This window comes from Ranitomeya imitator, chromosome 5, assembly GCF_032444005.1.
Source record: "Ranitomeya imitator isolate aRanImi1 chromosome 5, aRanImi1.pri, whole genome shotgun sequence".
Lineage (NCBI taxonomy): Eukaryota > Metazoa > Chordata > Amphibia > Anura > Dendrobatidae > Ranitomeya > Ranitomeya imitator.
In genome coordinates, this window is record NC_091286.1 from 583,492,119 (window position 1) to 583,509,633 (window position 17,515).

The 17,515-nt window shown below is 45.4% G+C and overlaps 1 protein-coding gene across 1 annotated transcript in view; it reads left to right on the forward strand.

The window, feature by feature from the left end:
• LOC138638528 (saxiphilin-like) overlaps window positions 1–17,515 on the forward strand; it is a 194,266-nt gene that overhangs the window by 17,907 nt on the left and 158,844 nt on the right. Inside the window, exons 3-4 of the mRNA XM_069727906.1 lie at window positions 7,287–7,392; window positions 9,723–9,938. Of these exons, the coding sequence (XP_069584007.1) occupies window positions 7,287–7,392; window positions 9,723–9,938 (322 nt within the window). The remainder of the gene's footprint in view (window positions 1–7,286; window positions 7,393–9,722; window positions 9,939–17,515) is intronic.

Consider the following 17,515-nt stretch of genomic DNA (forward strand, 5'->3'; position numbering starts at 1 on the left):
CCATTCATTCTTTCATGCACCCGGATCAGTCGTCCTGGCCCCTTTGCAGAAAAACAGCCCCAAAGCATGATGTTTCCACCACCATGCTTTACAGTAGGTATGGTGTTTGATGGATGCAACTCAGTATTCTTTTTCCTCCAAACACGACAAGTTGTGTTTCTACCAAACAGTTCCAGTTTGGTTTCATCAGACCATAGGACATTCTCCCAAAACTCCTCTGGATCATCCAAATGCTCTCTAGCAAACTTCAGACGGGCCCGGACATGTACTGGCTTAAGCAGTGGGACACGTCTGGCACTGCAGGATCTAAGTCCATGGTGGCGTAGTGTGTTACTTATGGTAGGCCTTGTTACATTGGTCCCAGCTCTCTGCAGTTCATTCACTAGGTCCCCCCGCGTGGTTCTGGGATTTTTGCTCACCGTTCTTGTGATCATTCTGACCCCACGGGGTGGGATTTTGCGTGGAGCCCCAGATCGAGGGAGATTATCAGTGGTCTTGTATGTCTTCCATTTTCTAATTATTGCTCCCACTGTTGATTTCTTCACTCCAAGCTGGTTGGCTATTGCAGATTCAGTCTTCCCAGCCTGGTGCAGGGCTACAATTTTGTTTCTGGTGTCCTTTGACAGCTCTTTGGTCTTCACCATAGTGGAGTTTGGAGTCAGACTGTTTGAGGGTGTGCACAGGTGTCTTTTTATACTGATAACAAGTTTAAACAGGTGCCATTACTACAGGTAATGAGTGGAGGAAACAGGAGACTCTTAAAGAAGAATTTACAGGTCTGTGAGAGCCAGAAATCTTGATTGTTTGTTTCTGACCAAATACTTATTTTCCACCATGATATGCAAATAAAATGTTAAAAAAAAAAACAATGTGATTTTCTGGATTTTTTTTTCTCAGTTTGTCTCCCATAGTTGAGGTCTACCTATGATGTAAATTACAGACGCCTCTCATCTTTTTAAGTGGTGGAACTTGCACTATTGCTGACTGACTAAATACTTTTTTGCCCCACTGTATATGGTTGGCGGCAGGTTTGGTCTTGCCGCTACCTCTCTGTATATAGCAAGATAGAGATAATATCAATCTACGCGGCCAAACAACAATAAGGCCATGCTCACACGCTCAGTATGGTATTTGGTGAGTTTTTTACCTCAGTATTTGGTGAGGTTTTTACCTCAGTATCTGTAAGCCATAACCAGGAGTGGGTGATAAATACAGAAGTGGTGACGTGTTTCTATTATACTTTTCCTCTGATTGTTCCACTCCTGGTTGTGGCTTACAAATACTGAGGTAAAATACTGACCAAATACACAAAGTGTAAACTAATGTTACCACATAAAGTACCACACAAGCTCACATATACCTCCACTTATGGATGAATACCTGAGTTGTGTGAACCCGTTTAACGGACCACGTTACACCGCGGCATAACGTGGTGTAACGTAGTCCGTTAACGCCGCCATTACTTGCAATGGCGAACGCATCGCTAGCACACGCCCACAATGGGCGTGTGCCAGCGATGTGCCGTCATTGAGTGACGGACCTGAGACGCGGGCTGCAGCGTTTCCGGGTCCGTCACTGCGAGCAGTGCTGCGCTAGCGCAGTGCCAAAGTCGGCACTTGCGTTAGTGCAGTCCGTTTAACGGTTTTGTTGAACGGACTGCACTAACGCAGTGTGAACCCGGACTTAGAGAGAATTCCTGAACAACAGTCTGATCACAAAGTGATCTCACTTCTTTCTAGTGTCAGTTTCGCCTGAAGGACATGAGGGAAGCAATCGTTGACTGGTTGCAGGGCTCACGTGGCATAACAATGTCATGCAAGCCCGGGAGAAAGAGAGAGATCTGCTTCTTACTCCTCCTGAACTGACCTTTCTTTCTTAGAATTCACTGGTAAAAACAGTGAATACAGATTTTCCGAATACTGAGATAGGAGATGGCAGTTAGTGCAGATAAAGTTCTATGGAGATGATGTTTTAGGAGAACTTGCAGCAGAATATCTTTGTCGGCCTCTAGCTCCTCTCATCTCCATAGAATTTTAAAAACACCAACTGCCATCTCCTATGTCAGTAATGGGAAAATCTGTCTTCACTGAATATACGTTTCACCCAAGATTTGACAGGAGGAGAAAGAAGCAAATACCTTTGATAAGATATATTACAAAGTTGCTTATTTTCATGTGCACTATTGATTTATGAAATAAAAATTAAAATGATGGTTACTCTTTAGTAATGGCCAAGCAATAAAAGGGATTGTTATGACTTAATCTATTTACAATGGACCTTTTATAGGTATTTTTTATAATTTTATATTAATACTAGCTGAAGAGCCCGGCGTTGCCTGGGCATAGTAAATATCTGTGGTTAGTTATAGCACCTCACTTCTCTTATTTTCCCATCACGCCTCTCATTTTCCCAGTCACATCTTTCATTTTCCCCCTCATATCTCTCATTTTCGCCCTTACACCTCTCATTTTCTCCCTCACTCCTCTCATTCTCCCCTAACACTTGTCATTTCGACCTCACATCTGTCATTTTCCGATCACTCCACTATTTTCCCTCACTCCTCTCATTTTGCACTCACACCTTTTCATTTTCACCTCAGTATATACATGTTTGTCATCTCCCTTATATATAGTATACACCTGTATGTCATCTCCTGTATATAGTATATACCTATATGTCATCTCCCCTGTATATATAATATACCTGTATGTCATCTCCTCCTATATATAGTATATACCTGTATGTCATCTCCTTCTATATATAGTATATACCTGTATGTCATCTCCTCCTGTATATAGTATATACCTGTGTGTCATCTCCCCTGTATATAGTATATATCTGTGTGTCATCTCCTCCTGTATATAGTATATACCTGTATGTCATCTCCTCCTGTATATAGTATATACCTGTGTGTCATCTCCTCCTGTATATAGTATATACCTGTGTGTCATCTCCCCTGTATATAGTATATATCTGTGTGTCATCTCCTCCTGTATATAGTATATACCTGTAGGTCATCTGCTCCTGTATATAGTATATACCTGTGTGTCATCTCCTCCTGTATATAATATGTACCTGTATGTCATCTCCTCTATATAGTATATACCTGTGTGTCATCTCTCCTGTATATAGTATATATCTGTGTGTCATCTCCCCTGTATATAGTATATACCTGTGTGTCATCTCCTCCTGTATTAGACCTCGTTCACACATTATTTGCTCAGTATTTTTACCTCAGTATTTGTAAGCTAAATTGGCAGCCTGATAAATCCCCAGCCAACAGGAAGCCCTCCCCCTGGCAGTATATATTAGCTCACACATACACATAATAGACAGGTCATGTGACTGACAGCTGCCGTATTTCCTATATGGTACATTTGTTGCTCTTGTAGTTTGTCTGCTTATTAATCTAATTTTTATTTTTGAAGGATAATACCAGACTTGTGTGTGTTTTAGGGCGAGTTTTGTTTGTCAAGTTGTGTGTGTTGAGTTGCGTGTGGCGTACACATGGAGTACTGTGTCCAGTTTTGGGCACCGGTGCTCAGGAAGGATATAATGGAACTAGAGAGAGTACAAAGGAGGGCAACAAAATTAATAAAGGGGATGGGAGAACTACAATACCCAGATAGATTAGCGAAATTAGGATTATTTAGTCTAGAAAAAAGACGACTGAGGGGCGATCTAATAACCATGTATAAGTATATAAGGGGACAATACAAATATCTCGCTGAGGATCTGTTTATACCAAGGAAGGTGACGGGCACAAGGGGGCATTCTTTGCGTCTGGAGGAGAGAAGGTTTTTCCACCAACATAGAAGAGGATTCTTTACTGTTAGGGCAGTGAGAATCTGGAATTGCTTGCCTGAGGAGGTGGTGATGGCGAACTCAGTCGAGGGGTTCAAGAGAGGCCTGGATGTCTTCCTGGAGCAGAACAATATTGTATCATACAATTATTAGGTTCTGTAGAAGGACGTAGATCTGGGTATTTATTATGATGGAATATAGGCTGAACTGGATGGACAAATGTCTTTTTTCGGCCTTACTAACTATGTTACTATGTTACTATGTTACTATGACATGCATGTAGCGACTTTTGTGAGATGAGTTTTGTGTGGCAACATGCATGTAGCAACTTTTTGTGTGTCGAGTTGCATGTGACAGGTTAGTGTAGCAAGTTGTGTGCAGCAAGTGTGCGCATGGCGAGTTTTGCGCATGGCGAGTTTTATGTGTGGTGCCTTTTGAGTATGTGCAAGTTGTGTGTGAGGCAACTTTTGCATGTGCTGCAACTTTTGTACATGTGGCAATTTTTCCGCGTGTGCAAGTTTTGCGTGTGGCGAGTTTTCCATGAGGTGAGTTTTGCACTTGTAGCGAGTTTTGCGTGAGCCTAGTTTTTGCATGTGGCGAGTTTTGCGCATGGCGAGTTTTGAGCGGCGACTTTTGTGTTTCGACTTTTATGTGGTGAGGTTGGTGTATGTGTGGTGAAATGTGTGCTGAGGGTGGTATATGTGTTCAAGCACGTGGTAGTGTGTGGCACATTTTGTGTGTGTCCATATCCCCGTGTTTGGTGAGTATCCCATGTCCGGGCCCCACCTTAGCAACTGTACGGTATATACTCTTTGGCGCCATCGCTCTCACTCTTTAAGTCCCCCTTGTTCACATCTGGCAGCTGTCAATTTGCCTCCAACACTTTTCCTTTCACTTTTTCCCCATTATGTAGATAGGGGCAAAATTGTTTGGTGAATTGGAAAGCGCGGGGTTAAAATTTCGCCTCACAACATAGCCTATGATGCTCTCAGGGAGTTACCGGGGGGTGTCCGCACGCTGTATCAATGTTTCTAGTCATATAGCGCACACGACATTGGTTCACAGTCTCTAAACACGCTGGACCTCACTTCATCCAGTGACCGTGGGAGACCACACACTTCATTACTGATGCCCTGTCAGTGCACACAGTTCCCCATACTCTGGGTTACCTTCCAGGAGCTCCTTCTCCACACGCTGACTCCTGTCAGTCCTCTCTCCTCCAGTGAAACTGCCGAACCGGGATCACCAACTTGCTTAGCAGGCACATATCAGTTAGTCCAGATCCTCAGACGGGCTGTAGCGCCCCCAATGCAGTGCCATTGCAGACTCTGCATGCACTCCTTCCCATGTGCTCTTCAGGAAGTCCTTCTCCCAGGACTCCCAACACAGGTTGTGCTATTCAAGAAGTCCTACTCCCAGGACTTCCAACATAGGCCACTGTGTGTGCAGCCCAAACCTATAACATAATGGACACTGTGTGTGCAGTTCAGGACGTCTGTCCCCACCTGGGACCGTCCAACACACAAGTCTCTCAGTGTGCTGTTCAGGGATTCGATCCTACTCCCAGGATCTCCTAACACACAAATCTTCCAGATCCACGGCCTCTCAGTGCACTGTTCAGAGATCCGGTTCACACAAAGGACCTCCCAACACACAAGTCGTCCAGGATCTACACACTTTCCATTACAGAGAGCACAGAGACCATTACAGACTCCATTGCAGAGACTACCGACCGCTACCCACCATGTGACCACACCATGGTCACATTATGTAGTTGTAACCACTCCCATAGATGGGAGTTGTGTGTGTGGCTAGTTCGACCACCCAGCTCTCAAACTAGCCCAGTAAGCCTCCCTTCACAACTATACAAACACTTGTGGAACTACAGGTCCTAGAACAACAACATTATTTCAGGCTTACAGTGCAGACTCCCTCTGCGACACATACCGGCCATTTATAATCCTGCCGGTCACTATCTCATTATCACCATTATAACCATAGATACGCCTCCATGCATATCCTGAGGAGCACAAACAGCGCCCCCTAGCTGTAACAGGGGTCACTGCATCACACCTGCTATGGTGTTGCAAGAAATACATTTAGGCCGGGGTCACACTTGCAATTGCAATTGCAATGCGAGAAACTGGCCCTCAATACCCAGGACTGCTGCCGGCACTCGGGACTGCATTTATTTCTATGCAGCTGAATGTTCCAGTCCTGAGTGCCGGCGACAGTGTCGGGTATTGAGGCGAAAGACTCGTGCGAGTTTCTTGCATTGCAGTTGCAAGTGTGACCCCGACCTTATTGTTGGATTCACTCATAGATTCAACTCATGGGCGGATGCAGACAAAAGAGGGCCAGTGTGCAAGAACTGTATATGGACCCTTTGAAGTCCAATTATGCGCTGTGACAAAAGCTTTTTAATGCTTTGGAGGTGGTAGTGGCCCACCTTACTGCTTGGGCCCCTCTGCAGCAGCACAGGTTGCACAATTCCATGTTTGCCCTAAATTCAACTAATTGCTGGTGATTGTTGTGATCTGCTTAAAATTGGGGATTCTCTTAAAGGGAATCTATCAGCAGGTCTTTGCTATGTAATCTAAGGACAGCCTGATGTAGAGGCTCAGACCAGGTTTCAGGGATGTATCGCTTAGGCTGGGTTCACATTAGCGTTTCTGTACGCAGCGTATGATCCGCATGCATCCGCATGCGTCATGCGTACATATCTTTAGCATTGTGTATGTGTGTGGCGGTGTCACAACACCTGCACATCGTCTGCATGGTGATGATTGCATCAAAAAAAGCATTACTGTCTATGGGAAAGCATTGGTACGCAAGGACATGCGTACGCATGTATTCGATATGCATGCGTACTTTAGACTGCGCATATCCAGAAAATGATGCCACCGCCCCCACCAAGCACATAAAGAAGGCAAACGCATGCCAAAACGCATTTAAACACATGCACACGCAGCGTTTTTGTTTGCGTCATGCGCAAGATGATGTGCAGGAGTATGCATGCTTTTGCATGCGTTTTGGCATGCGTTTGTGCATGCAGATGATATGCTGCGCACAGAAACGCTAATGCAAACCTAGCCTTATTTGGCTGTGTGCTGTTGTTTACATACATTAAAGGTTTTACCACTAGGAGATTATCCCTGCCTGAGCCACATGGCATGCGAGCTCTGGCCGGCCTCTTCTCCCTCTGATAAGCAGCTTACTGTCACTATTCAATGTACACAGAGTGTTGTGTTGTGTATGTGGGAGGTTAGCTTTCTGAGCTCTGCTGTATGCTACATCTAAAAATTCAGATTGTATCACAACTGCTGCACCCAGTAAACTAAGTGATACATCATTGGAATCAGGTCCTTTTTTCCTACATTATACTGCTCTCAGATGATGTATCAAAAACCAGGTGACAGATTCCCTTTAATAAAAAGCGAATACTAGAAATCATTATCAGTAATGACCCTATTGCTTTTCAGAACGGAGAAGCAGATGCTATTTCTCTGGATAGTAAAGACGTTTACAAAGCTTCATTACATCCATTTAATTTGAAGCCCATCATGACTGAAGCTTATTCTGAGAGAGGTGAGTGCTAACCTTAGTAGTAACCTCTTATTATTGCTAGGAAAGAACCAAAGTTGTTAAAACTTTATATTCATCAACAGAGAATTGGTAAAATCAAACTGATAACACAACATGGAGGTTTTCTATATTGATGACCTATCCTTATGTTGTACACAACAATTTTGTGTTAGCCGCATTGAGCTGGTAGGTAATTAGCCCTCTGCTGGGAGACATGGACGGGGCTCCCTTCTACATAACCCCAGCAGACAGACTGCCAGTTATTAGTTTCCAGTCTTAGGTTAAGTTCACACTGCGTTAGTGCAGTCCGTTCAACACATCCGTTAAACGGAATGCACTAACGCAAGTGCCGAAGTTTGCACAGCGCTAGCGCAGATGGAGCATCTGCTAGCTCCATCTGCGCTAGCAGTGCGCTAGCAGTGACAGACCCGGAAACGCTGCAGCCCGCGTCTCGGGTCCGTCACTCAATGACGACACATCGCTAGCGCACGCCCACTGTGGGCGTGCGCTAGCGATGCGTCCGCCATTGAAAGTAATGGTGGCGTTAACAGACTACGTTACACCACGTTATGCCGCGGTGTAACGTAGTCCATTAAAGGGAACCTGTCACCCCGAAAATCGCGGGTGAGGTAAGCCCACCGGCATCAGGGGCTTATCTACAGCATTCTGTAATGCTGTAGATAAGCCCCCGATGTTACCTGAAAAAGGAGAAAAAGACGTTAGATTATACTCACCCAGGGGCGGTCCCGCTGCTGGTCAGGTCGGATGGGCGTCTCTGGTCCGCTGTGGCGCCTCCCATCTTCTTTCCATGACGTCCTCTTCTGATTTTCAGCCACGGCTCCGGCGCAGGCGTACTTTGCTCTGCCCTGTTGAGGGCAGAGGATAGTACTGCAGTGCGCAGGCGCCGGAAAGGTCAGAGGCCCGGCGCCTGCGCACTGCAGTACTTTGTCTGCCCTCAACAGGGCAGAGCAAAGTACGCCTGCGCCGGAGCCGTGGCTGAAGATCAGAAGAGGACGTCATGGAAAGAAGATAGGAGGCGCCGGAGCGGACCAGAGACGCCCATCCGACCTGACCAGCAGCGGGACCGCCCCTGGGTGAGTATAATCTAACGTCTTTTTCTCCTTTTTCAGGTAACATCGGGGGCTTATCTACAGCATTACAGAATGCTGTAGATAAGCCCCTGATGCCGGTGGGCTTACCTCACCCACGATTTTCGGGGTGACAGGTTCCCTTTAAACGGGTCACACTAACGCAGTGTGAACCCAGCCCTGTCTCTGACATCTTGTTCCTTGATGATTTTATGTATCCTGTTTAGTGATATGTGAGTGTGCTCGTTACTCGAGTTTTCCGAGCATAGTCGGGTGTTCTCCGAGTATCTTGGGCGTGCTCGTATATTATGTTTAAGTCCCCGCAGCTGCATGATTTCTGGCTGCTAGACAGCCTGAATACACGTACAGTATGTGCTCAGGTTGTGTAACAGCCACAAATCATGCAGCTGCTGGGACACAAACATAATATTTAAGCACGCCCAAGATACTCGGAGAACACCCGACTATGCTCGGAAAACTCGAGTAACAAGCACATTCGCTCATCACTAATCCTGTTCTCTGACCTCTGCCTGTATTTTGCCTCCTGAATTGTCCTGACGTGACTTCCCTGTTTTGACAAAATATGGCAACCCCTCCTGCTCTGGTTTGTTCTTACGGCCAGCTTCCTGATTTTGTCCTGATGTGACTTCCCGCGATTGACCCATGTGACTACCCATCTTGGTCTGGTTCACTTCTCCAGCTAGCAACTCTTCTACGGAAGCAATTCAGTGGACCCAGTTGTAAGTTCACATCTCCAATCTGCCAGATGGAGTGGCTTCTGCTAAGTCTGTCCGAGGTAACCTTTTTGAGCCTGTGGCATCTGACAGACATAAAACTATGGTTACAAGCCTGGATTCAGAAAGCATTCCTCTCAGCACTCTACTATTATCGGATAAAGTTGGCCATGGAAACTATGATGAGAATTTGAAGCAATTTTAATATGAGCAGTCTTTCTTTATTTATGTGCCTTATGATTGTTTAGTGGCTTGAATTGTAATGCAGCTCTCTACTATTCAAATATATGATAGAGGGCTTGCACTACCAATCAGGAACACCAAATCAGCGAGTTATTAGAAACTCTATTATTTTATGTATTTGAGCAGACATAGTAGGCTGATAACTGTAAGAAGAGAACACAGTATGTAGAGCCTAGATCTCAAGCTAAATACAAACCACCATTAAAAATAATAAACTCTATTATGTGAATAGTCTTTCTTCTCTGATCAATTTGTTTTATTTGGATAGAACATACCCCTTGTATGAGGCATCGCCAGAATGTGCTCGGAGGAAAAAAAATCAGAATAGGGGCATTTGTACCAAAATGTGATGAAAAGGGAAACTACGTTCCAAAGCAGTGTCATGGCAGCACCGGTTATTGTTGGTGTCTTAACGAAAATGGTGAAGAGATCGAGGGAACAAGAACTCCACCAGGCACGAAGCACCTAACATGTGAAGATACAGGTATTAGTCTTTTTATTGTTTTTGTGAACAAAATGTCTACATTGGGTTAGTTATCCCATTACTTACTATATGTTATTGTTTGCAAAAACGATGTGGAATTAATGGCGCTATATAAGTGAGTAAAATAACTGTCAAGCTATTAAAATATAAATTCGTAACAAGTGAAGCACAAATACTTCTCAGTCATCATATATACTGTTATGCATGTGTGTATGTATATATATTGTGGTAGATCGACTCACTTGGCTGGACACAGGTAGAAATGGAACTGTCCATTTAAGAACGTCCTTGGTTTATTACGTGAAGCATAAACCAAGCTGAAAAAGTAAACACAGCTCTCTGGGCAAGACAGCAAAACAAAACACAGTCCTTCTCTTAGCGGGGATCAGCCCACTCAGGGTTAGCAAAGTCCACAGTTCAGGTCCTTTAACACAGGCACAAACACTTCTCTAGATTGTTCCTCTCCAGACACTGAACCACTACTTCCTCTAGAGGCCAGCTCTTTAAGCCCCAGACCACACCCTGGGATGGAGATAAGGTGGACAACCTCCCACCTACTCTATGATCGTCCTGTAAAAACTCAGCCCTTTATTTAAATTGGCTGCTAACCCCTTGCAACACGTGCTGAAGGAACAACTTTTGGGTTTCTAGATCACTGAAGCCATGAGCCTCAGCGAAACATATCCCACCTCCAGCACCTTCCCAGTGACTAAATATCACTATATATATATATATATATATATATATATATATATACAGGGTGGGCCATTTATATGGATACACCTGGGTGGGCCATTTACAAAGTTGCATTCAAAATGGCCGACTTCAAAATGGCCACCATGGTCATCACCCATCTTGAAACATTTCCCCCCTTCCATGTACTAATGTGTCACAGACAGGAAGTTGATATCACCAGCCATTCCCCTTTTATTTAGGTGTCTCCATATACATGGCCCACCCAGGTGTATCCATGTAAATGGTCCACCCTGTATATAGTTGTGCTCAAAAGTTTACATACACCGGCAGAATTTTTGCTTTCTTGTCCTTATTTCACAGAATATGAATGTAATGTCAGTGGCTGGATGAAAGATGCAAATGTGACAGCACACACACACGCTGTTGTGACGGACACACAGATAGTGCCCAGGGAATGGACACTAATGGAAATGAGTGGGGAGACGGCAGTAACAAACAGAAGCGTGCAACAGCTGCTGAGAATACGCTGCACTGAAAGGACCTGACACACGTGACCACAGGGGAGTGGCTGGAGGAGGAACTAACCTCCTTGCAAGGGAAGGTAAAATGGGAGCGAGAGACTACGGAGCCGGGAGAGAGGGAGAAAGAGAGTTCAGACAAGCCGGGTTCGATAGCCAGAGGGTACGCAGTATACGAGGGCACAGACTGAAGGATGGTCAGATACAAGCTGAAGTCAGTAAACTGGGCAGGCACGCAGAAACCAAGGGCACAGGCAAGGAGGGTAGTTAGAGGGTAAGCCAGAGATCAGAACCAGAGAGTAGCAGAAGTACAGAATCGGAGCGCAGGCACAAAAATGAAGGACAAGCCGGATCATACACAGGGCAAGCACACGGGAATGAACGGTATACACAAGTGTAGCAAGGTCAGCTGCTCAGCCGTGGACAGAACTATCACTGACAAAAAACCCAACAGAAGGATGGGTTAATATAGCCCTCCCCAAGCCAGAGGGAGGCCAGCAAGGTTAACTCCATAGAGTCCAGGACGAGAAAAGGAATTCCTGTCCAGAATCATGAGAGCAAGAGTCTGTCTGGATCCCAGAAACTCACTCATCTTTTATGCACACACATTGATTACAAGCAAACAGGTCACAGGTGAGGATGTTACGTTTAGTAGCCATTCAAACCCATTTGTGTCAACTTCTGTGCATGTTACCCCAAAATCACCAGGGTATGTGAACTTTTGATCAGGGTCATCTGGATGTTTTGGGTTGTCATTTTAATTTAAAAAGAGAAAACCCAGTAGTTTCACAATAAATGGAGTCACCCAACCACTAACCATGAGTCGAGAAAAAGTTTTGGTGTTATCATTCATATTCTCTGAAAGTAAAAATTCTTCCGGGTATGTAAACTTTTGAGCACAGCTGTGGGTGTGTGTGTTTATATATATATATATATATATATATATATATATATATATACTGTATACAGTCATGGCTGACAGTTTTGGCACCCTTGAAATTGTTCCCGAAAATTAAACATTTCTCCCAGAAAATTATTGCAACTATACGTTTTGTTATACACATCTTTTTACTCTTTGTGTGCATTGGAACAACACAAAAAAAAAAACAGAGAGAAAAAGAAAAATTGGACAAAATTTCACAAAACCTCCAAAATTAGACAGACAAAATTGTTGCCACCTTTCCAAAATTGTGGGTAAACATTTTTGTTTAAAGCATGTGATGCTCGGGTCAAACTCACCTGTGAAACCAGATAAAAAGGGGAGAAGTTGACTCAATACTTGCATTGAGTGTCTGTGTGTGCCACACTAAGCATGGAGAACAGAAAGAGGAGAAGAGAACTGTATGAGGACTTGAGAACCAAAATTATTGAAGCCTCAATCAAGTTTCAAACAAATTCAAGCTGTTCTGCAGGCTCAGGGTGTATCAGCGAAAACTATCCATTGACATTTGAATGAAATCAAACCCTTTGGCAGGAGCCCCAGGAGGACCCCACTGCTGACAAAAAGACCTAAAAAAGCTAGACTACAGTTTATCAAAATGTACATGAGTAAGCCAAAATCCTTCTGAGAAAGCATCCTGAGGACAGGTGAGACCAAGATAGAGCTTTTTGGTAAAGCACATCATTGCCTACAAAGAAAAGAACAAGTCAAATATGGTGGTAGTTCAAAGATGTTTTGGAGTTGTCTTGTTGCCTCTGGAGCTGGGTGCCTTGACCGTGTGTAAGGCATCAGGAATCTGAAGATTGCCAAATGATTTTGGGTCACAATGTAGTGCCCAGTGTTAGAAAGCTGGGTTTGTGTCCTAGGTCATGGGTTTTCCTGCAAGACAATGACCCCAAACATACTTGAAGAAGCATACAGAAATGTATGTAAGCAAAGCGCTGGAGAGATATGAAATGGCCAACAACGAGTCCGGATCTAAATCTCATTGAACACATGTGGAGAGACCTTGAAATTGCTGTTGTGAGAAGGCACCCTTAAAATATGAGAGACCTGGAGCAGTTTTCTAAAGAAGAGTGGTCCAAAATTCCAGTTTAGAGGTGTAAGAGGCTTTTGATGGTTATAGGAAATGATTGATTGCAGTTATTCCAAAGGGAGAGAAATAGTGATGAGCGAGCATGATCAGATAAGGTGTTATCTAAGCAAGCTCGTGTCCTAATTGAGTAATTTCGGCCAGCTTGAAAAATATCCTCTAGTGCTGCTGCTGTGTAAGCAGGTGCTGAGATGCAGTATGCAGGGATTGCAGGGCAATGTGTATAACAATATTGTTTAAGTTAACAGAAGATGCAAATAATATCCTCGCAGGGAGTTGATAAACAGTAAACAAGAATTAAGGAAAGAACAAAGATTAATGCGACAGTCTGGGGTTTAACCCCTTCCCGACCTGTGACGCCACGTAGGCGTCATGAAAGTCGGTGCCATTCCGACCTGTGATGCCTATGTGGCGTCATGGCAGGATCGCGTTCCTGCAGATCGGGTGAAAGGGTTAACTGAAATTTCACCCGACCTGCAGGGACAGGGCGAGTGGTACTTGAGCCCAGGGGGGGGGGGGATGGCCACTGCCAGTGTTTCCTACCCTCCGTTATGTCCTCCGCTGCCTTCCTCTCCACTCCTCTCACCTCTGTCCTGTCCGGCGCCCCCCAGCTGTCCGATCCCACCCCCCGTACCTCCATCTTTCAAATTGGTGGGCGCATGCGCAGTGTGCCCGCCAAATCTGTCGGCTGGCAGATTCGTTCATTTATTTTGATTGCTGTGATAGATCATATCATAGTGATCAAAATAAAAAAAATAGTAAATAACCCCCCCTCCCTTATTACTCCCATAGGTAGGAAACATAATAAAATAAAGAAAATATATTTCTTTTTATTTTTCCACTAGGGTTAGGGTTGCAATTAGTGTTAGGATTGCAATTAGGGTTAGGGTTAAGGTTAGAATTAGGGTTAGTGTTAGAATTAGGCTATGTGCACATGGTGCGGATTTGGCTGCGAATCCGCAGTGGATTGGCCGCTGCAGATTCGTAGCAGTTTTCCATCACGTTTACAGTAACATGTAAACCTATGGAAAACCAAATCCGCTGTGCCCATGGTGCGGAATATACCGCTCGGTATTTTTCTCAGCATCTCAATTCTTTGTGCGGATTCCGCAGCGTTTTACACCTGTTCCTGTATAGGAATCTGCTGGTGAAATCCGCACAAAAACACTGGGAATCCGCGGTAAATCCGCAGGTAAAATGCAGTGCGTTTTACCTGCGGATTTCTCAAAAACGGTGCAAAAAATCCGCACACAAATCCGCAACATGGGGCACATAGCCTTTGGGTTAGGCCGGGATCACACATGCGAGAAACACGTCCGTGTCTCGCATGTGAAATCCAAGCTCTGGCGCCGGCACTTGGGAGCGGAGCGTGCAGCTCCATGTGTTCCTCCGCTCCGCTCTGGAGTGCCGGCGCCAGAGCTTGGTTTTCACATGCGAGACACGGACGTGTTTCTCGCATGTGTGATCCTGGCCTTAGGGTTGGAATTAGAGTTAGGGTTGGAATTAGGGTTAGGGTTGGAATTAGGGTTAAGATTAGGGTTAGATGTGTTGGGGTTAGGGTTAGGCTTGTGGTTAGGGTTGTGGTTGGGTTTAGGGTAAGGGTTTGTGTTGGGGATAGGGTTGTGGTCAGGGTTGTGATTAGGGTTAGGGTTGTGGTTAGGGGTGTGTTGGGGTTAGGGTTGTGATTAGGGTCATGGTTAGAGTTGGGATTAGGGTTAGGAATGTGTTGGGGTTAGTGTTGGAGTTAGAATTGAGGGGTTTCCACTGTTTAGGCACATCAGGGGTCTCCAAACGCAACATGGCGCCACCATTGATTCCAGCCAATCTTGTATTCAAAAAGTCAAATGGTCCTCCCTCCCTTCCAAACCTTGACGTTTGCCCAAACAGTGGTTTACCCCCACATATGGGGTACCAGCATAATCAGGACAAACTGGACAACAACTTTTGGGGTCCAATTTCTCCTGTCACCCTTGTGAAAATAAAAAATTGCGGGCTAAAAAATAATTTTTGAGGAAAGAAAAATGATTTTTTATTTTCACAGCTGTGTTATAATCTTCTGTGAAGCACTAGGGGGTTCAAAGTGTTCACCACACATCTAGATAAGTTCCTTGAGGGGTCTAGTTTCCACAATGGGGTCACTTGTGGGGGGTTTCTATTGTTTAGGCACATCAGGGGCTCTGCAAACACAATGTGATGCCCGCAGACCATTCCATCAAAGTCTGCATTTCAAAACATCACTACTTCCTTTCCAAGCCCCGACGTGTGCCTAAATAGTGGTTTACCCCCACATATAGGGCATCAGCGTACTCAGGACAAACTGGACAACAACTTTTGGGGTCGAATTTCTCCTGTTACCCTTGTGAAAATAAAAAATTGTGGGCTAAAAAATCATTTTTCAGGAAAGAAAAATTATTTTTTATTTTCACGGCTCTGCGTTGTAAACTTCTGTGAAGCACTTGGGGGTTCAAAGTGCTCACCACACATCTAGATAAGTTCCTTGGGGGGTCTAGTTTCCAAAATGGGGTCACTTGTGGGGGAGCTCCAATGTTTAGGCACACAGGGGCTCTCCAAACGCGACATGGTATCCGCTAACGATTGGAGCTAATTTTCCATTTAAAATGTCAAATGGCGCTCCTTCCCTTCCGAGCCCTGCCATGCACCCAAACAATGGTTTAGCCCCACATATGAGGTATCGGTGTACTCAGGATACATTGACCAACAAAGTTTAGGATCCATTTCATCTTGTTGCCCATTTCAAAATGAAAAAATTGAGGCTAAAAGAAAATTTTTGTGAAAAAAAAGTACTTTTTCATATTTACGGATCAATTTGTGAAACACCTGAGGGTTTAAAGTGCTCACTATGCATCTAGATAAGTTCCTTGGGGGGTATAGTTTCCAAAATAAGGTCGCTTGTGGGGGAACTCCCATGTTTAGGCACACAGGGGCTCTCCAAACGCGACATTGGAGCTAATTTTTCATTCAAAAAGTCAAATGGCGCTCCTTCCCTTCCGAGCCTTGCCGTGTGCACAAACAGTGGTTTACCCCCACATGTGAGGTATCGGTGTACTCAGGAGAAATTGCCCAACATATTTTAGGATCCATTTTATCCTGTTGCCCATGTGACAATGAAAAAATTGAGGCTAAAAGAACATTTCTCCTTCGCCTCATTGGGGGACACAGACCGTGGGTGTATGCTGCTGCCAATAGGAGGCTGACACTAAATGATACAAAAAAAGTTAGCTCCTCCCCTGCAGCATATACCTTCCTGCTGGCTCTCAGCTTACCAGTTCTTGCTTAATGTCTGTAGGAGGCACATGGGTCTGGTTCAGACCCCATCGTTTTTAATTTATTTTTAACTTTTCTGTTAATTTTTTTTTTAATTAACGGAGTGAAGCAGGCGACGCCCCGTACCCTCTCCTGCGACGTGGGAAGCGATGCCTGAGCTCACTTCAGGGGCGATCGTTCCTTCGGGTCACAATCTCCCCACACCAGCAACGGGCGAGCACATGGAGTGTCGCCTCTATGTATCCTCTCCTGGAGCCAGGCCTAATGCCGGACAACTGGCCCTGTCCACCCGGGGGCTTGAACTCCGTGGATGTACAGAGGCTCCTTCACTTCAGTGTCCGAGCAGCCCCCACTGTCCCACCACTGTTAAAGCGGAAGGCACAAGGAGGTGGACGGTTCCTCTCCACCTCCCTAACAAAGGGATGATGGATTGAGGGTTATGGCTTTATCCCTGCAACGTCCACGCTGCAATACCTGACCTGCACCAGAACAGCACAGTCATCCGCGGCGGCTCCATGCCGGGACGCGCACCAATTGTGAGTGGATCCAGTCAGCGATGGGCCCCTGCAGTGCGATATTAACATGCTGACAGGCAGCCGCAGCTTCCCTGTGGCCCACCTCCCTAAGGTAACGCTCCGGCCGGCTGGAAAAATTTAGCCCTCGGCTTCTGCGATGTGTAGGCCGCATCCCGGAATTCGCGCCCGCACTAAGGCACACTAAGGCGGCTTCGCCCATCTTTTCTGGAGTTTTCTGTCTGGCACGAGAGCGTTCACTTTTCTTGGCCCACTGCCCCTCTATTCTACCCCTGGTATTGCTCCCGCCTGCTGCAGAAATATAGGCCCTGGCTTGGGCCTATTCATGGAAGTCATGTGGCTCTGCCCACATCACGTATGTGGCTCCGCCCCCGAAATCGCTCTCTGCGAGACTTTATCACCTTTGCATTTACCGGTGGCCATCTTGGTCCACCCGGCCGGCAGGGGCTATGGTTTTTTGCATTAAAGGGGCACAACGACTCTGCAGCCGGGTAAGGAAGTACTGCTCTCTT